This window comes from Cygnus olor, chromosome 1, assembly GCF_009769625.2.
Source record: "Cygnus olor isolate bCygOlo1 chromosome 1, bCygOlo1.pri.v2, whole genome shotgun sequence".
Taxonomy (NCBI): domain Eukaryota; kingdom Metazoa; phylum Chordata; class Aves; order Anseriformes; family Anatidae; genus Cygnus; species Cygnus olor.
In genome coordinates, this window is record NC_049169.1 from 66,374,646 (window position 1) to 66,400,727 (window position 26,082).

At 40.3% G+C, this 26,082-nt stretch overlaps 1 protein-coding gene across 4 annotated transcripts in view; it reads left to right on the top strand.

Annotated features, from left to right (window-relative positions):
- Nucleotides 1–26,082, top strand: part of BCL2L13 (BCL2 like 13) — a 43,809-nt gene that overhangs the window by 10,917 nt on the left and 6,810 nt on the right. For 3 of the 4 annotated variants that reach the window (XM_040562786.1, XM_040562797.1, XM_040562806.1), the window contains exons 3-6: nt 2,827–2,934; nt 3,898–4,054; nt 7,186–7,255; nt 14,018–14,161. In XM_040562786.1, the coding sequence (XP_040418720.1) occupies nt 2,827–2,934; nt 3,898–4,054; nt 7,186–7,255; nt 14,018–14,161 (479 nt within the window). Of the gene's footprint in view, nt 1–2,090; nt 2,110–2,826; nt 2,935–3,897; nt 4,055–7,185; nt 7,256–14,017; nt 14,162–26,082 lie in introns of those variants that run through there. The other variant, XM_040562817.1, reaches the window with a different exon arrangement.

Below are 26,082 nucleotides of genomic sequence, written 5' to 3' on the forward strand. Positions count from 1 at the left end.
TACTGTTTTCTTCTACCTTTTTGCCAACAGACTTTGAGGATGTATAAAGGAGGAGAAAGATACTACCCACTTAGGAACTTTGCTCTTGGAATACACTATTCTCCCAATACTGGGTGCAATTTTTGCTGCCAGGGGTCAACGTACAGGAGATGCAGCAAATTCAAGTCCGTTGATAATTAGGGGGACAAACAGTGCAAAGTCACTCATCCACGAGGGGTAGGTTTTTGATGTTTTGGCACGTCTGAATAGTCAGGTGCTATTGGAATCAGCAGCAGCTGCAAAGTTGTGGGTGTTACGAGATGGAAACCATTGACTGCAGCACTGATTATCTAAACAGCTCTTTTGTATGCTGGTAGCAATGGAATTTCTCTTCCTTCCATTTTCTGGGTGACTTATTATCAAGTATGACAGCTTGTCATGTGTGATCATCGTCACATCAGTCCTGTGAGAACGGGAACTCTTCTGAATACCTTCACCCCTTTCATATACAGGGTGAAGTGCAGGTTAAGATAAGAGTTAGTGCTTGCGTATACATGTTGCGCTTGCTGTGAAGCTGTGGTACGGTCCTTCAAAGAGGCAGCCTTAAGGGGATCGACAAGGCGCTAGTAAGCCTCTGTTTTTTAACCAAAAAGAGGAACACTTTGCTCCCCTCTGGAATTTATGGTTCAGTGACAGACTGTTTGGGAGGGGATTTCAGAAGCTAAAGTTATTCTGCATGTGGTGACGATGATAAAATTGTGTGGTTAAGAAAAATGGAATTTGACTGATTATCTGTTGTTCCTTTAAACTGTTCAGTTAAATGTAAACATTTTACACTGACCCGTACATTGGTTACCAAGAATTTGCCTCACAAATCTCTTGTTAGAGAGAACATTGCATGTGTAAACATTAGTACACATCTGGTGGGTTGATTCTGTAGATTTTTAACTTATTTTTCAAATGTAGGTGACCTTGCAAGCTAGACTTTGCTGATGTGAAAACTAACAATATTGTGTGTTAACCGGTATTGCTGCTTTTATGGTTTTCACACACTGTGTGCCCATTATGGAGAAAAGGGAAAGGTGATACAATGCCTATAGTGAATTTAAGTGGATTTAAACAGAGACGAATCAAAGAAAACAGGCGGTTGTTCATATAGCACCAGATTATGGTTTAGTGTACAGTGGAATGGTGTCTCTACATCCAGGTAGAGCTCCAGGCAGTTGGTGTAGATGTAGAAAGGGTTAGATAAGTTGGAGGCTTGTCAGTGGTTGGGTGAGGAACAGTGGTTGTGAGCAGTGTGATCGGAAATTCAGCCAGGAGGTGGTGTTTAAAGCACAGATGTGAGAGGATGTGAAGTCCCCCAAAAGAATTCTAAGGAATGTTCAGAAGTAGGAGAGCTAAGAAACTGTGCTTTGGGTAACCAAGTCACCGATACTGCTGAAAGCAGCAAAGAGCAGGGCTAGTGAGGACTGATAATTGGCCCAAAAGTTAGGGAAGGAAATGGCCAGAAGGGGATTAGCAAAGGGAAGTTCTGTGGCCAATTTTATTGAAGTATTTAAGGTGTAAGTTGATGCAAAACTCACTGTTATATACATGTTGATATAACAGAGTTCTATTTTACCTCTAAAGAGAACATTTTAAGGAATTGAAAGAAAGAAGAAAATTTCAGTGGTACGCTATTTACTTAGTGATACATAGTGAAAATAAGAGAGCAATTAGTGGAACAGTTTTTTGTAGTGTACTTTAACAACAGTATTTAAAGATGGGCTTGAAAGCTGTTGGAAGAAACCCAGGCAAACACTGTAGATGAGCAAACCCAAAGAAAAAGCATCTATTAGATGCAAGAGTTTTTAGCTGGAACTGTCCCAGTCGTCTAGCCTTTGCACCAGTACCTGTCATAGAGAGCATTTATTTGAGTAACTTGCCATACTGCCCTGTATTGGAAAGGTTGACATTCAGTAGGCATTACCTTAAAGATTCAAATGCTTTAAATACCTTTCCCTGTTTGGAAACAGGTCTGTATCTCTCTTTTTCTACAGTGTAATAACGAAAATGATTGAGATAATCCTGGGTGATATGGCTGAAACAATTTATTGTGACGAGATTCTGAGAGTCAGCACACAGAAGGTGTATTTGTGATCCCAAACCAGAGCATGTGTACTTCTGGGAATAGCAGCCATTTCATATTCTTAAATGACTTGGTTAGGAAATGAGAATTGACAGCTGGCTGACGATTGTGGTGTCCTTTGTCTCTGCTGTCACTTGTGAACCCTGTCTTAAGTGGTTTAATTGTGGCCTGTAGGCTTCCCACAAACAATGAAATGATGCACAGTTAATAGATTTCAGGACACTTTGTTGATGTAGCTACTCTGAGTACTTCTGTAGACTTTGCAGAGAGTATAAACTTTCAATATAAGCTTTGTATTTTCCTACTAAAATAAACCTTATGCCTATCTTAAGATTGGGTATTGTAAGTTCTGAAGACATCTACTTTGTTTTGAAGTAGTTTGTTAACGAGTGCGTTAGTTTTAGTGCTTGCTTAAGTACCTTTTGTTTGATTTTGGTCTTAAATTTAAGATGAATTTGTTTTTAAAGCTGTTAAGTGTTCTGACCTTTTTTTAATATTAGCATTTAAAGCACATATTCTGTCTTTAACAGGCCTAGAATTTTGTGTTTCTGGTTTCATATAATAAAACTTCTATAATAAATGCGCTTAAGGGATCACATTTCATGTTGCTTTTTGAAATAAAATATTCACCTTGAATTCCTTTACAGTTAATGTTTAAATTGCGTGTTCCATTATCTACCTTACTTGAAATACTACATTTCTTTGATTTCTTTTAGGGACTCAACAGCCTATGGCACAACATGCTTCAGAGAAAGAGGCTTTGGAGAAGATTAAAATAGAAATCGAGGAGGAGCTAAAACGTCTTGATGAAGAGATCTTGGAAGGTGCTGTTCAGATTTTCCCATTTCACTTGAGAATTTCTGTGCCATATAATAGTGGTTAATTTGTAGCAGGTGCTCTAGTTACAGATATATTTGGATGGGTTGAATATCTTCTCCCCTCCTCACCCCAGCTAGCATTTCTACCCATTGTCACATGAAGTAAAATAGTTAAATGTGATGGTGTAGAGTGGTGGAGTCTAGCCAAAGCAAGCAATTGAACTGCACTTAATAGGCTACTATAAATAATGAAATGTAAGCAGGCCTTAAAGCTGCTCCGGTTGATGACAGAAGTGGAAACATACTCAAGCAGCTAACATTCAGAGTAGTGTGGACTTTAACCATCAGATTTCTCACTTTCGCCGGTTTTATTTTTTGTGACATGCTTTGATCAATAGATATGGCTTTGTGGGACTGGCAGCAAGGGACAATTTGGAAATAATCTTTGCTTTGCATGTGTGTTTCGGACTGGAAATACAAAGCAGAACAACTCTAGATCTGTTTATGTTCATCCATATAGACCTTTCTGAGAAATTTTAAACAGAGAAGGAAAAGATTGTATGAACAGAATATAGTTTTTAAGTGATGCTGTAGTACTGCTGCAGACACATCCGTAAATGAGCAAATTTTACCACAGAAAAGAGTCTCTTGGTGCTCCATCAGGGTTGGCTTAAAAATTAGCTTATAATTGAGAACAGTTGCACAATCGGCTAACTTGCTGGTTAAGATATAGTTGTGAGATAAGAGCTAGAGGGGGAAATGTAGCTCAACATCATCTATAGTTTTTAAGTACCACTTCCAGAATATATTTGGAAAATACTTGTTTTACTAAAATTTCTTCATAGCATACTTTGACTATGGAGTTGTGATTTCTTCCTCCATTACGTGAATTGTGTTTAACTGTTGGGATGAGAAATTTGAGATTGTTCATATGTATGTTTACTTTATTTTGTATGCTTTTTCTTTCAGCATTTACCACTACAGGATTTGACTGCCACACTTCACCAGTGTTCAGTCCTGCCAATCCAGAGAGCTCAATAGAAGATTGCCTGGCTCATTTGGGGGAGAAAGTGTCCCAGGAAATGAAAGAGCATCTGCACAAAGCATTGGAGATCTTGCTTAGCAAGTGAGTTTCCATTCCCTTTTTGTAAGGGAAGGTGTTTCCTGTTTTGCGTTGTGACTGATGCTGAAATGCTGAAGACAGGACAACATTTTGTATTGCATTTCTTTCTTTTTCAGTATCCCTTTCTGTTTGGTTTCTTGTTTTGTGTTGTGATGTGTGAATACTTTTTTGTGCTATTCTGTTTGAACAAGTGTATATTCTGAAAGGTTTCTAAGCTTTTATCATTGAACTTATGAGACTAATTTAAGTAGTTTGAGTTGCTGGTGAAGCTAGCAGTTGAGAGCTGCCAATTGCCATTGCCAACTAAATGAATGCTGTGCTGTGGACAAATTAGCTTGTCTTACCTAATAGTTAAGAGCAGAGCTAGAGGTTTGATTATTGTCTGACCCAAGATGAGTGGGAGAGTTTCCCTGAAGGGAAGGTAGGGTAGAATACTTTATGGCCACCATTCAGGACACACATCTGAAGCAAACGTAGCTCCCTGGGCTAACCTTGGTGTATTAGGAGCTGTCCTTCCAGTTTAAGCTTCTTGTTTAAATAGCACACAGTACTTGGCATGCTAGTGTCTCAATGTCTTCGGTGAATTTGTAAAATTGCCTTGGTTGCTTGTTTTTCTGATATGAATTACTAGTCTGATTTTAGTGGAGTCACTTCTGGCTTTTATAAATGACCTCCAAAGTGTATTTGTAGAGAGCTCGAGTTGCAAAGTGCTACTTTACGGGCACTTATACATGCAGTTGTGAAGACAGCATTAGCAAATAGCAATCTGAATCTGTTTTGTGGATTGGTTTAATAAATATGGCTCTAAGGAAGCTGAGAATCACTGTAAGCCTAGATATCAGCATCTAGCAAAAATTTCTGATCTCATAGATGGGGATAAGCATTCCATGCAGGCTTTGAAGAGGCATCTCGCCTTCTTGTGAAGGTAATACCCTTTATGGCAGACTTCTGAGGGATTATGAATGTGGAAGTCATTCCTTCTGAACATCAGGAAGCACTTTTTTCTTGTCAGGTGACTGAGCAATGGAACAGGTTTCCCAGAGAGTATGTGGAGCATCTGTCCTTGGAGATACTCAAAAGCTGCCTGGGTATGGACCTGGGCAACCTGTTATAGGAGATACGGCTTAAGCAGGGAGGTTGGACCGGATGACCTCCTGAGGTCCCTTCCAGCCTCAGCCATTCTGTGATCCTGTGATTCCTTAACTAGATCGTCTTCTTATAGAAACTATAATGGTTGATGACTTTGTATGATTGTTTTTATTTAAGACTGAACTCCAACCTGCATTCGATATCAAAGGTCCTGTGTAACATCTGGCCAGACTGATGGAGGCAGTTGTCTCCTCTATGAGTTATCCACAGGAAAAATAGTTTGCCAATTCACCATTTAGCTTTCAGAAATAAATACATATACTGTCTGCTTCTATATGCAGGTTTCATAGGGTCAAACAGTAAGTTCAGTGTTGCGTAAACTAGAAATTATGTAACCACAGAAAATACTATGTAGGGTACAAATTTCTTCCTAAGTGGCAAAAGATATTCCTCCAAAAGTGATGGAAGCTTATCTGCCTTTACAAGCCAGGCATTTGTCCCATGTGACCTTAAACTTGTACTTAGTATCTTATAAAGAGAGAAGGGTTTGAAAAATACCTTACTGCACACTAAAAAAAAAAAACATACTGGCAACAAGTTGGAAAATCAGCAGTAAGCCTTGCAACCTCTTTGTTTTGTGTTTCTAAAGTAATAAATTCAAATAACAGTATTTAAAATTTTAAGGTCTTATACATTGTAGATAAGGGGGTATTGCCCATTGCAGGTATTGGTGCATTCTAGGTTGATCTCTTTGGAGAGTTCCTGAGACGAGGCCTTTGAAAATGAAGTGGTTATGGCTGGTAGTAGCCTGATGTTCTAGGTTTTTTGTATTTTCTATAGGAAAACTTTGTCATTCTGTGTGTGTGTGTGTATACATGTAAATGTGGTGACATGCATGCCTTTTTATAAGGTGAAGCAGAACTGCTGTTTAATCTCTTGATAATATCCTTCCTCCAGCTGTTGTTGCTGTTCTCATCCTACTGATTCATTTGGATTTGCATTCCAAAGGAACTAATATACCAAGGGAGTTAAGAGAATGCACTTAAAATGACAAGCCCAAATTATATTTCACCCAGCGTCCTTTAATTCTGTTCTTTCACTCATGTTTCCTACAGTAGTGTTATTTGGCACAATGCTTACTTATATTGCTTATATTTGATATTTTCTCCTCTTACATGCACATAGACAAGTATCTTTGTGTTACAGTATAGCAAGTCTACTAAATTGTGACAGATTCTTAAAGTTCAATAAGCAGTTATAGTTTTCTTCTGTCCAACACCAGCTACCACTTTCTCCCTTAAGCCAAAGTCTAAATTTGTTTGCTATCATGGTCTGGCTTCAGGACAACTGCTTTTGAAAGAGTGTATTTTCTGTTGTCACTTGTCAGAAAGTCTTTATTGTTACTGACTGTAAGATATTATTAGATCTTGGAAGAAAGAATATGGAAGAGGAATTTTATCATCTGAATTCAGAGAAGTAGAGATGTGATAATTCTAAAATGGGAAGTCTTGTTGAGATGTCTACTAAAATAAAAAGTTTTTTGATCAAAAGTACTGTTTCTTGCAACTAGAAGCTTGAGCTTTAAAATAATGTTAACACTATTAAGCATACGTTGGTGGTTCGTAGTCTGTACTGTTTATAAAAATTTTACCCTGCCTTGACCTCCATCTCACAGTTGAATTTCGTAGTGATTTTTTTATCTTCAAAGTCTTAGATTATAAAAAGCGATGTGCAAGAGATCAGAAATATTGTCTGTATGTCAGAGAACCGACTTTTCTAATGTCCTTCAATTTGTAGACTATTAAATTCTTATAAAATTCACCTAACCAATTATTTGAAATTGTGTACCTGGGAAAAGGTGGTATCTTCCTTCCCCTGTCTGGTGATGGTGTTTTATGCCCTGAAATACGAGTCTTGTTTGCTCTTGAAAATTATTTGCTTTAATATACGTGAAAATATTTTGTTCTCTGGTAACTGAGAGTTTTATTTTATTCTTGTTCTTTTGTTTCCCTTTATAACTTTCAGTGTTGATTTAACTTCTGCAGGCCAGTGACATACCAAGAATATCGTGAGCGCACACAAGAGACAGCTGCTCATGCCAGTGGATGGAACAAGGTACCAAATAAGTGCCTTTCACTTTGATATCTCTTGCATCAGTTGCTCAGAAAACATGAGGAGGGTGTGCATACCTGGTTTCAGAAGTAGTTGTCTCAAATGGTATGAAGCTTCATTGTAGAACAGCATGTAAATTTGTAAGTGACCTGTCTTGTAATAGTTTTAATGTAAAATGAGTAGAATTACTGCCCCCAAAATTAATCTTTCATTAACCATTCAAATTTGTAATCTTAATCATTCTCTGACAGGTTCAGTATGCATCAGAAAAATAATGAAATATTTGCAAATTTAATCATAAATTGAGTGTTTAAAATTTAGTCTTAAATTTAAAGTATTTTTCTCCTATTTTAATTTTTTAAAAGAAATATTTCATCTCCTTAACTAGATTTCCTTGCGTGCTTCAGAAACTGATCATCTAAGCAAGGGTGTGGGGCACTTTTAAAGCAGTTTGTTAATGTTTCTTGACAAGTTACTGCCCATGGCTATGTCAATTATAATTGGTGTTTGCTTTCGGTTTATTGTATTGTGACTCATAGCGTTTTAGCTTAAACAACCATGAAATCTGATTATCAAGAAGGTTCTTTAAGATTGTATGTTTTTCTTTTCAGTTGGTGTAAACTATAAATGGGCATAAAACTAGACATTATGGCTCAGATGGCCGGGGGAGATGGATGGAGATCTATTCTCTACTGCATCTCCATGTGCTGTTGGTACACAGCTGTTGCAGCTATAGCACTGGGTAGATCGATCATCCATATTGAGAGTTTTATGATTCAGTTTTATTATTCCTCCATTACTGATACATTTGTGCAACCTCTGTGATTAATGGGTTTTGGTCCCCATTAGCTTTTAAGTGAGAATATCAGTCAGACGTTGTCTTTTGCCGTCATCTTTACTTACCCATAATACTCGTTGCTACAAAACTTTTAGTCCACAATCAAAACAGAACAGAAACTTTGTATAGTAATACAGCATCCATTTATATTGTTTTTGTGGTAGCTTGATACTTCAGGAATGCCTAGCAGTTCCTTTAATAATACTTGTTTTGAGGAGATGGAATACATTTGTGTTAGTTTCATTTCCTTTTAAATTCCTTTATTGTCTTAACCAGCATCATATTTTATAACAAAAGAGATCTAGGTATCTCTCCTCCAGCCTCAGTCTAACTTAATTTTCACTCTAAGAAGAAGCTGTTTGTAAAATAATTTTTAAAAGTAGCTATAAATAGACATACAGTGTTAGGTCTAATTAGTAGACATGCAGCAAAATGGGGCCATGCTGGCCTCAGGTTCATGAAGGATTTGTATTTAAATTGACTATCAGAAGACTTGTCTGCTCCTGCAAATCTACTGATATATAAATCTACTGATATATTTCTGTAAGAAAAAAGGACTGTGGGAAGCAGTGAAGATGCCCATGGTGTGACTACTTTAAAAGGGGAAAGACAAACTAATAAGAATAGTAGTTTACAATGAATAAAGTGTTTTCCTTGCTAAATATACTTAGTAATTAAATTTGTTAAATGTACTTTATAATGAAAAACCCAAGAGAAAGCAAGAAATACAATACTCCATAGATAGCTCTTTAATAGGTTAGTTTCTTGACACTTTCTCAGATTTTCCATAAAGATGTCTCTTACTGAATTTGGTTTTGTCAGTTTGCTAAGAATGATGAAGGAAGACTTTCCATCCCTCTAATGAGAAGTATTGCTGAATTGAAGCTTAGGTCCTATGATGACTAACTGTGTAAGTTAAGAAAACATACAACAAGCTGAGCTAGCTAAGCAGAATAGTAAATCACTCCCTGTTATAAGCTTTGGCCATCACACATCCTTAATTGCTTGGGTGGAGCAGAAATTGAGAAGACACAGCAATTGTCAGATATGAAGGGTTAAAAATGTAGAAGTGCTTTCCCACAGACAGACTTTTGGCCGGTACATCTGTGATCAAGGCTTGTGGTTTGATCCAGACTAGAAGAAATAAAATTACTAAATCTAATAGATTAAATATATATTTTAGTTTCAGGTAAGCTGCATCTCTTGTGCTCAGTAGTGGCACCTCATGCAGCAAGATGTTCTTACTTTTAGTATCCTATAAACTAATATATAAGATCTCACCTCAAATTTCTGAGTCCTTGCTGTAGAAGGGAAAGTTCCATGGTCCCTTTCAGCAACCTGGACATTGGTGAGGAGCCCAAGTCAGAATGAACTGTTTTTCTACTCTGATTTCACATTTGACAAGTTATCAGATCCATATTGTGTGTGTGTATGTGTATATAGGTATCTATTATCATATATGTGTATATATAAAAGCTCCACCTATTTAATATATTGAATGACGTGAGCTCAGAGAGTGTCACTGATCCCCTAATGGTGCAGTACTTCTGTGGCACAAAGCAGACTCAAAGCAGTCTTTGTAAATCTTGCTTGAAGTTAGGTGTATATGAGACACAGGTAAGCATACAATTCTGGGTAAGTATTGGATTAAAATAGTGAAGTTAGCTGGTTGCAAGTTAATATGGACAAAGGCTTGATCTATCTGTTTTACAATTGGCAAGGTGTCAATTTTTTAGTCACACCAGTTTTCACAGAACCTGTTCATTATGCAAGCATAAGCAGAAAGAAGACACTTCTAAATGTAGCTGGTATTTTTTCCATTTAAAAATGTGGACCTTTTCTAGAGTGCAGTGGTATGCTTGAACTGCTGAAGAGATATGATTAACTTACAAGGGATGGAATGTAAAAGAATGTTTTCTGTCACTAAAACGTCAACGTTCATGTGAATAAGAAAATATTGCCAGGTAAACAAATGCATAGGAACATCAGTTCTTCCACTAACATCCCACAGAAGCAAAGTTTACCTGTAGATATTTGAAGTGTTGGTTCTCAGTAAATTACAGGAGAAAAAAATATTTCATGTATTTATCAGAAATTGTGATGTGAGAATAATAGATATGATGGATTCTGTAAAGAAAAGGATAAGGCTCTGTTTAAAACAAACCAAATTAAAAACTGCTAAAAACAAGCTTAAACAGGATCTTATTTTTGTAATGAATATATTTGAAAATCTGGTAACAAAATACTTCACTGTTTTTTATGCTTTGCTTGAAATTGAAAATTATGTACTTTTGGAGTATTTACATAATCCCACTATTGTACATCAGATAAAAGGATAAAAAATACCGATACTGAGAGCCAACTGAACTGGTAGGTAGGTTAGCAGTTATCTTAGTGTCCCGTTTTTACTGATTAATGGGAGCTAAAGGGCAATAAAACAAAAATGTACGAACTAATCATGTAAAGAAATAGGTGAATTTTTGTGTTGGAGTAGTAAAAAGTTACCCAGAAATGGCAATTACTTTCAATATAACTTCAAAATAAAAAAAAACTTCAAGGTCTCTCTTCAAAATTGTAATATTGTAGTGTGGGATTGCAATAGTATAACTGGCAGAAATCTTTCATATACACAATTAGAAATCTTCTGATCATAAAATATTTTAATTTTAATTATTCCTTAGAAGTTTTCTCCCATCAACTATTTTCTGGCATGCTCTGCTTGATACTGTATTTGTTTTCTTCGGTCAAAGTAAAAAGGGTCCCTCTTACTCCTTTCTATGCGCAATGGTGGAGTGAATTGCAGTTGCTTTGAGTTTTTAAGGCTGTATTTTTACTTATGTCTAGTTTAAATCTTATCACCATTCTTGTAGTTACACTTAAGTACAAAAAGTTGTTGTTAGCCTTAATGGAAGTACTGTGAACTTGTTTTCTTTCTTGAATTTGGGATAGTTTTGTGCAAACCTGGTCCTGCTCCTACTGATCTCAAAGGTAGAAGTCTGTAATTTCAGTGGGAAAGAAAAATCAGGCTGTTTGTTGGTCTGCATGGAACTGAATGTCAGCATCTGAATTAGGCCTTAAGAGTAAGGGACCAGCAAGACATGCTAAATTTGGGAGGAGTAGATGGATTAGATGTTTAAATTGGCAAAGGAAGAAGGCAATAATTTGAACTCCCTTCATTTCTTAAGCAGCTTCTTTTTTGCCTTTGTTTCTCCTCCCTTGATCTTAAAGTAAATGTCAAATATTTTGAGATTGAAATGTTCACCTTGTAGAATTATGTGGGTGTGTTCAAAGCCTTTGAAAGATACCTAGTCTTGACAGATTTTTTTTCTTTAATCCAAAAAGACTGCAATTTCCTCTGACACTTATCTCACCTTGACCTGTTCCTTATGCCTGTGCATGTAACTGAGTTTGCATCTTTTCTGCCTCTGGGTTGCAATTAATTATAAGAAACTCAAACTCAAAAAACCACAAGGCTTTTAAAATTCAAGCACCATCTCATTCCTAGTTAAGTGAATGAAGTGTTTACTGTTCTTCCCAGAACAGTAATATAATCTGTTTTTCATAGTATTGGACTCTATCTGTTTTTAATCAACTAGAACATTTTAAATTTATCAGACTGCAGGCATTTTTAAGGCCCTGTCTGTTCTTAGTGGTCCATCTGAGTCTGACTTCACCATGGATTTAGTACTAATTGCAAACTCAGCCTGCTTTTCCTATGCTTCTTCCTCTAGCTGTGCTTCCTAAGGTGTGATTTTTGGGAATAGTAAGAGAGGGTATTTACAGAAAAGAAGATCAGGCTAAAGGAGGAGAAGACTGGGAAAGAAAGGAGGCATTTAGAGTTCAAACTGTGCAGTAGTATTAACCTGTATCTACCTTGTGTGGGCAGGAAACAGTGGTCTGATTTGCACAGTGTTCTAATGACCTTCTTCAGCCTTTACAGAGAATAGAAGTGCAATGCAGTTGTCACAAACTAGATGCAGTAAAATTAATATTTATTTTTCTCTTGTGTTATAATAGTATTTTTTTCAGATGCTAATGATTTCAATTCATACCAGTTTTTTCTGAACTTGGCAAAGTATTGCATATAAACATTGCCCAGAGGGCCACTTGCTTGCTCTAGGAGAATAAATTTAGAGTTTAAAAGTTCAACTGCATGTTGTTTAGGCAAACAAAACCATAATTTCAGAAGGAAGTGTCTAGAACTATGTTATATAAAGGAGGTGAGTTCACAGATTACTGCATTTTCCAGAGCAATTCACATTTGGGTTAAGGCTGAACATTCAGTTAAAAAAGTTGGAAGGAGAAATAGGAGTAAGAACAGAAGCAGGAAATCCTGTACGTGGTAAATTTGGCACAGGAGAGAGAGTTTAAACGTAGAGAGGGGTACGTGTTTATCACTTTAACCATGCCTGTAATGTTATGCTGCTGTGGGGAGTTCATAGAATAATAGAATATATAGAGTTGGAAGGGACCCACAAGGATCATGAAGTCCAACTCCTGACCCCCACACAAGACCACTCAAAAACCAGACCCTATGTCTGAGTGTGTTGTCCAAATGCTTCTTGAGCTCTGGCAGGCTCAGTGCCATGACCACTGCCCTGGGGAGCCTGTCCCAGTGCCCGACCACCCTCTGGGTGCAGAACCTTTCCCTAACCCCCAGCCTGACCCTCCCCTGTCCCAGCCCCATGCCATTCCCTGGGGTCCTGTCGCTGTCCCCAGAGAGCAGAGCTCAGCGCCTGCCCCTCCGCTCCCCTCGTGAGGGAGCTGCAGGCCGCCATGAGGCCTCCCCTCAGCCTGCCCTGCTCTGGGCTGAACAAACCAAGGGACCTCAGCCACTCCTCATACATCTTGTCCTCCAGACTCTCACCACCTCTGTAGCCCTTCTTTGGACACTCTCTAATAGTTTGATGCCTTTCTTATATTGTGGTGCCCCAGACTATAAATTGTACTCGAGGAGAGGCTGCCCCAGAGCAGAGCAGGACAATCCCTTCCCTCAACCGGCTAGCAATGATGTGCCTGATGCACCCCAGGATGCGGTTGGCCCTTTTGGCTGCCATAGCACACTGCTGACGTGTGTTCAAGTTGCTGTCAGCCAGAACCCCCAGATCCCTTTCTGTGGGGCTGCTCTCCAGCCTCTCATCCCCAAGTTCATATCGTATGGATGCAGGATTACTCCAACCCAGGTGCAGAATCCAGTGGTTGCTCTTGATAAAATTGCACAGGGTTGGTGATTGCCCAGTACTCTAATCTATCAAGATCTCTCTGCAAGGCCTCTCTACCCTCAAGGAATTCAACAGCTCCTCCTAATTTAGTATCATCTGCAAACTTAATGTGTATTTTAGTCCTGTGTCCAATTCACTTATAAAACACAAAAGAGAATTAATCCTAAAATTGAGCTCTGCAGAACCCCACTAGTGATTGCCGACCAGCCTGTTGTAACCCCATTTATTATAACCCATTAAGCCCAAGTTGTTTGCTTCTGTCCTGTCTAAAAGCAGAGCGTGAACTTCTAAAACACAGTGCATCTATTAAAGATTGTAAACGAGTTTGCTGTTTGAATATATTTTTGATGCATATCCCTTCAAATTACTTTTAATGTTGCATTTTGTCACTTCTGGGGTAGTAAGTTCTGGACCCGTTGTGCTTCTTTACCTGTATCTCATGTTGGGGAAACACAGGGCTCAAGAAATGACTGCAGTTCTCTTCTGTGAAACTCCGAAGTTACATTGTGGTGTTTTGCTTGTCACATTTCCTACTGTTTTGTATTGTATTTCTGCCTCTTTTTTTATAAAAACAGTGTATAGTCTCTAACGCTGAACTTGTAGATTCAGACCTTTTCCATAGACCTCATGAGTTCTTCGTTTTACCTACACAATAGTATTGATAAGGCTTTCTGTATTTACTCATAATTTTTGTTTTTTTTTAAGGTCTTGGTACCCCTGGTTCTGCTACAGCAATTCCTTATGGAGTTAACCAGAAGAGGCCAGGAACCACTGAGTGCACTTGTGAACTTTGGGGTGACATATCTAGAAGACTATTCTGCAGACTATATCATTCAACAAGGAGGATGGGTAAGAAGACAAAGTTTAATTTCCATATTTTGTTCAAAGCTTATTTCTAAGTGTAATACTGGTCTTAATAGTAGAAAAGCTATTTCTATGTAAAGCAGAAAGCTAAGAGGAATTGCTAGCACTAAGCCTGTGGGAGAAGGGATGCCTCAGAAAAGGGAGAAAAGAATCAGGAGGTCAGGACCATATACTTGGAAAGAGATGCTGGGCAATAATGTATTTTACCTCTCTACCCCAAGGCATAATTGACTTTTACCTGTTTGTTATTGATGTTGGTATTGAAGTCCTATGTGATTGGACCCCACAGTTTCCCCAGCTGGTCTGTTCCAGTTCTTTGCATGTCTCATGTGTTGGACTGTTGTTGAAATAGAAGAAGTCCTCTGAAGTAAAATAACTAATTTTCATATACTTTGTGTATGCTAATGGTTGAGCTTTTGTTTGAATGCTCTTTCCTGTTAATATACATATAGAATTACATGTACATGCAAAGACTCGTAGTAAAAGAGATACAGTGTCTGAGAGGGTCATCTTTTTAATCTTGTCTTCATGCTACAGTGACTGCTGGAAATGTTATTTTTTCTTCTCTTAAATTTCAAAGGGTTTTTAGCAGATAAGTAATTGGGGAGCACGTAGTACAGAAATGTCAGTAGGTACTAATTTATTATTACTAGTTATTAAATAGTTAATGCATATTGGTTTTTATATAGGAACAAGCAAAATTGCTTTGTGCTGCATTTCCTTATGGAAATCTTAAATTCATGATAACCAATATTCATGAGTCATGGCATACTGAGCAAGATATATCAAAAATGTATCAGTTAACTCACAGGTGATGAGTTGGGTCTTGAAGGCAGAGCTCTGGTAAAGGATGCTGATCTTTAGATTACTGTGTTTGGGAAGAATACCAGATTTGAATGGGATTAATCTGGGATTAGGGAAATGCAAGTTGATTTATTGTAAAAAGAAAAGCTATTCAGTAAAACCTAGTGATTAAAAAGTGTTAGTAGGAAAAATCTCATTCAAAGGACTTCTCGGATTTCAAGATGTTACCTGAAATTTTCTTTAGCAGTAGTTCCAGAATTTCTGTATTTCTGCACCTACCTAAATCCTTTCACTTCCTGGCAATTGTGGATAATGGTTTTCAAAACCTCGGGGCGGGGTGGGGGGGTGTTGTGTTTAATGGACAGAAACACTGAACAGCATGCATCCAAATGACCTTAGGTCACTTGATAAATGCATTTCCATTTCAAAGCCTTTTCATCACAGGGAAGGCCCTTACTTACAACTTTAAGAGGGATAGATGTCAGAGTTATTTTTCTTTCTTTTTTTTAAACCTCAGAAGAGGCTGTGGTCTGTTTTCTAGCCCCTATTTGAGGCCTGCTATAAACATACTTAATACAGCGCAAAGCCTCTGAAAACAAGCAGCTTTTCAGAATGGCCTCCAAGGGAGGGGGTGTGCTTTGTGTTTGTGTGACTGTGCATGTATGTACAGGTCTGGGTAGCCAGTGTTTAATGGGCTACGAACTTGTCTGTATACATCCACTCAGGCATAAAATCAGACTGACATAAGCAGTACAGCAAACAAGCCAGAGCTATTTTTGAAACAGCAGAAGAGGCGAGGAAAGAGGCAAGGTGACAAAAATCCTTTCCAACTGAGTTAGCATAGCTGCGCTAACCCTTTGTGAGTTGCTGTGGGGCTGGGGTTGGGGGACCTGCTTTGCTTGTGGTTTTACTGGGAATGGTATTCTGGCGACGGCAATGTTGAGAGCAGGGAGTGGAAGATACTCATTTTTTTAGAAGGATTTGGGAGAGCCACATGGCAGGCTGTTAGCTATCATGCAAGTGTTTTGCATTTTTTAAGATAAGCATCTGCCACAGGAGTGCTGTGTGCCAGATCAAGTTATCAGTAATGCTTTGTTAGAGCCACGGGTGATCTATAAACTTAAGAGTCTCCAGTGAATTACACTGCTAGGACACTAAGAGGTTGGGTTTTTGTTATTCCAGAGTGGTGTGCAGATAAGTTTTTCCTGCAGCTGGCAAGAGCTCTATTTAAAACTGAAAAGGTATCGGAACAGCATGTCTGGTGTTCTGTGGATCAGCAGCAGAGGAGAGCTTTACAGGAGCCTGGTTTTCAGTGCTAAACCTGAATAAAATCTGTAGTGTTTAAGGTTCTGTCTATTCCCTTGGCACTGTATAATTTGGGATCCTCCTTGGTGTTTGGATTGAAGCCTACCTTTGCCAGAAGAAAAGTAGTCAGTTGGAGGAGCAGGGGCTAGATGAGCCCTTCCTCTATACAAACTGCTGTTCTGTGGAGTCAAAACTGTATGGTGTTGCATCATGCAGTGGGACCATTTGCTGCGTAACGCTGTGCTGCCACTGTACAGCTTGTAGAGCTCCGGAGATTCTGCCAGTCTACAAGGTTTCAAACTATTTTGTGGGCTTGGGCGTCTTGTAGGTCTGGGAAAGCATCTGATAGAGGACAGTAGACAACAATTATTAGAAGCAAAATTGCTAGCTCAAGGGAATAAATGTTGAGAAATTGGATAGTGAGGCAACGTATTTTAGGAAATCAGCAGGCTTGTGAGGAATGGGGAATTTGGGATACTAAACTAAAGGTAGCACCTCTAAGGTGCGAAGTAACTTTTGGATTTTTTTCTGTTCTGTCGAGATGTGGTGATGAGATGAGTTGAACAATGAATGTTCCCCTCCCATTCTTCCTTCAGGCTCTAAAATTTTAATTCTGTTAGCTTTTAATGGTAGAGTGGGACTGGGTTGTAATGGTTGGTTGGTAGGAGAATCGCTGTCATATTTGTGCATGTGAAAGTGTATATCATATTCTGATGCTATCAAAATGTGTGTTGATCCCTTTCCTATTAGTCTGCTGTACTGCTTTAGGGTAAAAGTCTTCTGAAGAGGGATGTCTGCCTTCAGCGCATTGCATGCTGTGTTTGGATGCAGCTGTCATGGAAATGTCTGTGTATGAAGAGCTGAAATAACTATTCCATCTTGTTTACAATCTCATAGGTTTGCAAGTAGCTGCAAGCTGAGTTTGGAAGACTTTAGGAAAGCAAGGTAATCTTGCTTTCTTCTGGATGGTCTCCCTCTTTCACTAATTGCAGTGACAGGTTTTGCTGCAGCTCTTACATTTACTCTGCTTGATTTTAAATTTTAGTATGATCTCTCGTTGGAGCAAAAAGCACGTTTGGTGTTTCAAGTGCTCTGAATAGCTACATGTGAGAATATACATTTCTTCTGATTCTGTTCTGAACCCCAGTGGTCACGCTAGGATCTTGTTTCTGTATTGTTTTGAAGCATCACAAGCCCGTTCCCAGTCTGATTTGGCAGTAATTTCATTGTACTTCCCAAAGGCAATGTTAGGGCTCAACAAACTGACGTGTGGTGTACACGCTCTCCCCTCCCCTCCCCTCTCCTCCTGTCTCCTCCCTTCCCCTCCTCTTACCTCCCCTCCCTTTTCCCTCTGTCTGACTTCTCCAGGGCTGAATGTTGCTGCATCAGAAGCAATTCTTGATCTCCTGGAGAAGTGCACAGTAAGGCCAGTCAGTTGGTAAGGATTTTTTCCTCTTCCTTTCCCATCCCTCCTCCTAAGTAATTTATTTCTTCTCAAGCTCTGCATATTCTGATCTCAGTGGTTAGACTTCATCTGTCTGGGGATGTCTGTAAAAGGGAAAAAGTATAAGATTACTTGGAGGCTAGGTGATGTTTCTTTTTTTCTCAGATTCACTCTCATGTTACAAGCCCATCTGCCTTTCATATCGTTGAAAGGGGTGAAATAAATGTATGCAGTTGGTGTTTATCAGGAATCAGTAACCTTTCTTCTCTCAGTAGGAGGCTTGTGTTTGTATTTATGACCCATAGCTGAAATCGACTCTGCCTTCCCAGGGTTCATGTCTTAGGATGTTCAGACCTGGATTTGAATTTAACTAGTCATTTGCCTGTGTTGAAGAGGATAAAGTAAATTTCCTGGAAGCGTGCATAATGTTTACAGTTTATCTCAGCTTCAGAAGGGCTGTTCTTTATCTCCAGTGTTTTGGTTTGGGCTTTTCTGCTCTTTGACATTTTCTTTGCTGCTGTTTATTGAATAATGTACGTACTAGAGTCTGTTAACAATCTGGAGAGAAAGGATAAAGAGGCACTTGTCATCCCGTGCAAGCAAGGCAGTCAGTATGCGCAACTGGAGATCAAAATCTTCTGCAGCAGTCCAGGTGTCTGCCTCAAGAATGACAATGCAAAAATAGACAGACTTGCTACACTGGAGGAAAGATAAGTAAGTTTAATACGGTAGCGGTGCAAGAAAGGGGAACCTAATTAAAGAAGTTCTATAAAGGAGTTTTCCTTTCAAAATAATTATACTCTGTATTTGTGTCATGGAAAATGGCAATGAAATATCCACTTTTTTGTGTATGTAAGTTCTTTAGTACAGTAATAGATTTTTTTTTTTTAGGCACTGTGGCTGAAGGAAAAGGAACTTAAACGGTGAATGACTGAGCAACTAGACCTTTCATTTTGTCCTTCAACAAGTTCAGATCGGTCTTTCTAACGAAATGGTCTTTAAATTAATGAATTTACTTCAATTTTCATTGCTACAGCTAAAACCTAATAGGGTATTGCTTTGGAATTGCCACTCTGCAGGTAGCAGAGGTTATGCCGGAGGACAGGGGAATCAATAGGATAATTTCTGAAGGGTGTTCTAGTCAAACAGGCGTCGAAGGGGTAGGAGCAATGGCTGTAACATCAGCGTGATATGATTTGGTTCAGATGAACAATGCATTCTTTTTTTTCCATTCTTGTATTTTGATAGAAAGTTTAAGTCAGACAGTCCTATTTGTGAATTCTTCTTTTTCTTGGCTCCACCTATCTCGAGTTTCATAAAGATGAATGCAACAGTGAGTGACTGGGGGATTTTTATTATTTTGGAACTATCTTGGATCTGGGTGTTGTGAGCTGCCCTTCTGTAATAATCCGTTTCTCTGAAGGACGGGCACGGTAATGCTGTTAAGTCTGAATTCAGAAAGGATCTGAAGAGGCATAGCACAGCTATGAATGCAGAGGCAGGATGGAGTCTGTCGCCTGAGTTCTTGGCTCGGGTGGGGATGAAGCTGCACCAACTCCGCAGGCACAGCCTTTCCTGCTCAGCCCTCGGCATGGATGGCACTTCAGTGGTTCACCAGTGTACGGCTACAGCTCTGTTACAGCAGAAATCATATGACAAGTGTACTCCCAGCTCTGGGGAAATGTGTTACTGCAGGAAACTTGCGTATTTCTTCAGAGGGAGATCTTTTGGGATTCCTGGATGCAGGCCAGTTCATAATTCATTGCCTCCTGTTTTTCAGACACTAGATTTTATGCACAAAAGTGTTTAATGGGTTCCTAGTACTTTTTTCATTGCTGTGACGAGGAAAGAAATGACTGAGCCTCATTTGTCTTAGACAGATTATGTTACAAGGTAAAGTTGAGTACTCTAGCCTAAGAAACTTCTGGCTGTGTTGTGTTTTGAATTTCTTATCATTGTAAATATTGCTCTTCTGGAATGTTCCACTTTCTGTCAGCGTTTCCTCCTGTATTTCAAGGTGTTTCCTTGGGGATTTACATGGAACCACAGAAAGGTTTGGGTTGGAAGAGACCATAAAGACCATCTGGTTCCACACCCTTACCATGGGCAGGGACATCTCCCACCAGCCCAGGCTGCCCAAAGTCCCATCCAGCCTGGCCTTGAGCACCTCCAGGGATGGGGCAGCCACAGCTTCTCTCCCTGACCAGGAGTCCCTCCCCAGCTTTCCTGCAGGGCACTGGAAGGCCGCTGTAAGGTCTCCCCAGAGCCTTCCCTTCTCCATGCTGAACAGCCCCAGCTCCCTCAGCCTGTCTCCATAGGAGAGATGCTCCAGCCCTCTGATCAGCCCCGTGGCCTCCTCTGGGCCCACTCCCACAGGTCCATGTCCTTCTGGTGCTGGGGGCCCCAGAGCTGAACGCAGGGCTCCAGGTGGGGCCTTGCAGAGCAGAGGGGCAGAATCCCCTCCCTCACCCTGCTGCCCACACTGCTTTGATGCAGCCCAGGGTACGGTCGGATTTCTGGGCTGTAAGTACACATTGACGGCTCATGGTGAGCTTTTCATACACCAGGACCCCCAGGTCCTTCTCCTCAGGGCTGCTCTCAGTCCATTTGATGTGAGTCTGTTCAGTTGCAGGAGAAAAAAGATTCAGGCAGCATATATTTACTTTTTTTTGGCTGGAAGGTGGCACTCCTCTCTGACCGGTGTACAGAAGTTTTGCCTTTTCTAGACAAAATCAAGATCTGGGGTGTATGGCTGGCTCATTTGGCTGTATCGCTTTTTTGTGTCTGTGTCATTAGATATTAATTTTGAATGAGTTGCCTATTCAAATCATTCCTTGTGTGAACAGTTAGCTGTTACCTGCCTGCTTAAACTTCTGTAAGAACTGAACCAGAGACCAGTCACACTTTTCAGAACACTTAAATATAAATAAATGAAAAACACCACCCACCTTCTGTTTTTGGAAGACTTTTATTATAACCTCATATGTTTTTAGAGCAAACCTTAACATCTAGATAACTCTTACTCATAGAGTTCATTTAGCATCATATAACAGGTTGTTCTGGGGATGTGTTAGGAGAGAAACAGAGGATGTGTTCAGTTGGAAGCAGGGAGATGCACTTCCTTGTCTACTAGCTTGACTTTTGAGGAGCTCAACTCAGCAAGCTAATTGCAGAGATAATCTGTAAACCCAGATATCAACATGTTTTTGTTAGAGATGTAACACTACGTTTGTAGGAAAAAAAAAGTTGTATTTTGAGGCATTCAGAATTTTAATTTGAATACCTATTTCTATCAGAAGCAGCTTCACATATGTCCAAATGTAATTTTTATTCTATTGAATATTTTTGTTCCATTATGTATAGTTAAAGATTTTGTTCTATAGCAAAAATAACTTCTTTAGTTAGTAAGTCAGCTTGTCTGTATGAAATTAATAACAGACCTATTAGAACACTTTGTAAAATAGTATAGTTGTCACGAGCGTCAGTTTCCAAATCTTGATTTTTTTTATATTTTTGCTTTTCATTGTCTTTAAGTCATGGTTGAAACTTGACAACTGTTGTTAAGTAGCAATCTCTGACTATATGTTAAAGGTTGGTAATGTTTTGAATTCCCTGCTGAGATAGATTTTCAAAGTTCAGGTTACTGATGCTAGTAGGGCTATGGCTGAATCCAAACTGATAGGTTCTGCCTAGAGAAGGAGGTCTTAGATCATTGCTTTGTTACTGGTTTACAGTTGACTAGTGTAGCTCGGCCTGTAGCATAATGGCCATGGCCTGTCCTGAGGAATAGTCTAGCATGTTTATTGAAGGTGCTTTCTGTCACTTGTAGAAGTCCTGTGGAAAAGTTCTACAACCAGTAGGTTGAAGACAGTGATTGACTTCTGGAGCTTGTTTTTTCTATCTGCAGATGCCACCTCAACAGAATTAAGTTGACCTTCTCAAGACAGCCGCATGTGCTGTGGACCATCCTTGTGTGCTGGCTAAGAAGGGAACTATCTGTTTCTCCTTCCTCTTGTCATGACTTGTGCCAACTCTTGCCTCAAGTGGCAGTGGTTGGAGTCAGAAGTGGCAGTGTGGTGCAGTGAAGGACTTATTCTTGCTTTTGTGGGCAAACGTGATGTAGTTCTGTAAGAATAATGGGTATTCTGTAAGAATAAGAAAAGCACTCCAAGTTTGCAAATGTCCCGTCCCAAATTTGAAAAATCAACTCTGATTTTTCTGGTCTAGAGCAGTAGACTATTTACAATAAATAAAGCAAATAAAAAAATACATACATTCCTTAGTTACCATTAAATCTAAAGAGTATGGCTTATATAAGACCTCGGGTTACTAAAAATCCTCCCAAATGTTCCATCCTGTCCTGAATTAATCTGTCTGTGGAAGCTTTGCTTCTGGGTCACATCTGTAGATAAATCAAGAGAGTTGTTCTAAATGTCGTTCATTTTTTATTGCAGCTGCTTTAAAAGAAAAACAAAACAAACAAAATAAAACCTCAACCAAATCAGCAGGAAAGCACAGCTTTGTCCTCTTGACTTTCTGAATTAACTCTTAATTCAGCTCAAGAAAAGTCATCTATTTTAAATAATGCCTATTACTGTTTGGCTTTTCAATTAAAACTTCATATGCTTTCAATGGTAAACATGGCAAAATTATGCATTGACACTCATTACGTAAGCTTTCCCCCTGGTTTTCAACCTTGGACAGTCTGTTTCTTTAAGCTTGTAGAGTTCTGTCCCTGAGGCACTGAAGTGGAAGTTAAATTGTCTGTGAAGACTTGCTACCGAAAGGCTCACCTGGGTTTTATAAGGGCCTGGTTTATAGGGGAGTCAGTGACAGATAACTCTTTTGAGGTCAGTCCAGTCTGTACAGTGTGGGAAAGGAACAATGCTTGAGCCTCTTGGGCCCTCCACTCTGCTGAAGGTAGGATGGGTGTGTAGCATTTGGTTTGCACATGCATTAATTTGAAATGCTGAAAATTGCCCGTATTTCCCATATACCTTCCCTTCATTCCCTTACCCTCTCCAGAAGAGTTTATCGTGTTGCCCTCAACGCATGCCAAGATCTTACCTGTATTTTGTAAGAAGTACCTCTCCAGTGATAGTGCTCCAGGAAACCGCATCACATTTGGAAACTGCCCTGATGTGTGGGAATAATTAGAATAACTAATGCCTGATCCTTATGTATCAGTGTTGACTCCCCGGCATCATATCATGCTGAGCTAAGATACTTTGCTGGGTCTGGGAAGCTACTGGTCCACATAGTAGCTGTGGTGGTGCTTTGTCTATATCATTTGTTCATTTTATCTTTGTCAACCCATCTGTGGGTTCCAAAGAACATCTTTGATCTTGTTTTCTTTTCTTTCTCATCAAAGAACAACTCTGATTTTCCTTGTGAGAGGAAGGGGAGTTGAGTGGTGGATCAGGAACAGCAGAAGCAAGGGTGTGGTGGTTTTACTCAGGTGGGCAGCTGAGCTCTACCACAGCTGCCCTCTTACTCCCCTTCCTCAAAGGGGAAGGGGAGAAGATACATTAAGGGATCGAAGATTGAGATAAGGGCAGGGAGATCGCTCGACAATTATTGTCACAGGCAAAACAGACTCAGCATAGGGAGATTAGTAAAATTTATTGCTTATTACTAACAAGCTAGACAAGTGAGGAACAAAGGAAAAACTAATAACACCTTTCCCCCATCCACCCTCATCCATCTCCTCCCCCTGAGCAGTGCAGGGGAGTGGGGGAATGGGGGTTGTGGTCAGTCTAGCGCTTTGTCTCTGCTGCTCCTTCTTGGTCACACTCTGCCCCTGCTCCATGTGGGGTCCCTCCCACGGGCTGCAGCTCCGGCCCGGGGCGTGCTCCTGCGGGGGCTCTCCATGGGCCGCAGCCTCCTCCAGGCCACATCCACCTGCTCCACCGGGGGCTCCTCCACGGGCTGCAGCGTGGAGATCTGCTCCATGTGGGACCCATGGGCTGCAGGGGGACAGCCTGCTCCACCAGGGGCCTCTCCGCAGGCCGCAGGGGAACTGCTGCTGCGTGCCTGGAGCACCTCCTGCCCTCCTGCTGCACTGACCCGGGGGGCTGCAGGACTGGTTCTCACTCCTCACTCTCCCAGCTGCTGTTGTGCAGCATATTTTTTTCCCCTTTCTTAAATCTGCTCTCCCAGAGATGCAAACAACATCACTTATTGGCTTGGCTCTGGCCAGCAGCAGGACCCTTTGGAGACGGCTGAAACTGGCCCTTATCTACCATGGGGCAGCTGCTGGGCCCTGCTCACAGAGGCCACCCCTATAGCCCCCCACTACCACAACCTTGCCATGTAAACCCACTCCAAGGGGTTAGAGGAACATGTACTGAGGAACATTAGAACAGCTTAAATTTCACCTTAGTCTTTGTAGTGCCTGTGGAGTATAGGTGGCTCCCTCATCTCTGCTGTGGGCTGCTGAGTCACTGCTCAAAGGCACTTGACTTTCCGCCATCATCTAGACAGAGACTTCAGGGGAACTTGGCCCTCCGAATACAGGCCTAGTTAGTGGTTTTTTTTTTTTAGTTTGCTGTTGAAAAGAAGTTTGTTACAACCACTCAGCTCACAATTCTGTAGGAGAGTGTGGTTTCAGAATGTTTATCTGTGCTTCATATTTGACCAGTCATAATAATGTCTGTGCCCTTCCAGCAGTATGTTAAGAAAAGAGCTGTTACCAATCGTGTGGGGTTTCTTCCCCATTCTTTTTGCTAGCATCAGATTACAAATGCAGTCTGTTTGTCATGTTGTGCTGAGGGCAGGCCAGGAAAGAATCATTGACTCTGATTTGATTTGTTGAAGAGTAGTGCTGAGGGGAGAGGAGGGGAACATCAGAGGTTCATGAGACTGCAGTTATTTTGTTGTTTAATTGTGGTGGTTCTGAGTCTGTATCACCTGTGGAAATAAAAAAAAAAAAATGCCATTATCACAGGTGTTTGTTAGCAGCTTGCATTACAGTGAGAATATTTCTTTCTTAATCAACATCCAGAGAAAATCTGGATGATCAGAAGAGCAAGTGTATGATCTGAGTGTATCCAGGCAGCAAGCTGCCTTTCCACACTCAGCGCAAGGCGGCATGCAAGAAGCTAACCACAGTGCCACTGCTCCTGAGCACCTGGTGGATCAGGACCGGATGGTGCTGTGCGGGTTTCTGTCCTTGCACACTGCAGGGCAGCTTTCGCCTGCAGCGTTCAGTCTCTGCAGATACAGTAGCCTCTGCATTTACTTCTTGGATCTTCTCTTTCGTTGTCCTTACTGTACGATGCCTGTTGCATCTTCCTAGGTCACAGAGCTCCATTTTGTTTTAATGGTGTGTGGTGCATTTGAAAAGAGTATTTTTTTTGTAGTGAAGCATGACTTTCAAGAGGGTATTGAAGTGACCAGTATCCATATCCAAGCAATTTAAGAGACTTTATGAAGAGAAGTTCCTTTCAAAGTATTATGCAAGATTATTCTTCTAGTGTGTAAATATCTTCCAAATATCTTCCAAAGCTCAATGGGCTGAGGAGATTCAGATCCTGCCCCTGATCAAAACATGTTATGAAATCTTTATGTTCCCAGTGTAGGCTGTAGTGCAGGATAGCACTGTTGTACTAAAGTGTCCAGGAATGAGTCCGTCTAGTTTTGCAAAATGTCAGTGTGTTTGGGGGGAATGAATGGAGAAACCTCGCTCCCATAATCAACACAAGTTTATTGATACAGTGATAGCCTACACTGTGAAAGAGCCAAGTGTTACTGCCCATAAGCTCCACAGATCTCTCAAGTCCCAGTTCAGTGCTTTTGCCAGGGCTCTGTTCCTGCTTCATGTGCTCTTCAGTTAGCGCAAGTGATGAACTTTCTGTGCTGTGCCTGTATACTTGGTTTTGTTTCGTTTGTGTGGAGATCCTTCTCCCTTCTAGGGAGGCGAAGAAGTGCAGTGTGTGTGGCAGCCCTGGGAACGTGCGCCACTGTCTGTGCAGAGCCTGGGCCCCTCGCGCTTCCCTGTGAGAAGAGCACTTTGCTTCTGGCCTGGTCGTTATCAGCCCTGCTGATATGCCTACTGAAAGCTAGAAACCATTCCCTTGTAGGCACTAGATTCTTAGCATATTAGGAACAAAGTGATAACCGGGAGTTTCCAAAGCCAAAATACATTTTCCTTCTACTCTGGAAGCCGGGCATGGGGATAAATACAGCATTTTTTGGCATCAGTGCAAGCAAGAGCAGTTGCTGGCCGCCTTCTACCTTCACACTAGCACACTGGGGTATCTCAGCAAACCTAACTGGAAGGTGATCAGGGTTAAAAACAACTCACCAAAATAAATAGTATGTTTAATTTGGATCAGTTCCTCATACGGATCAC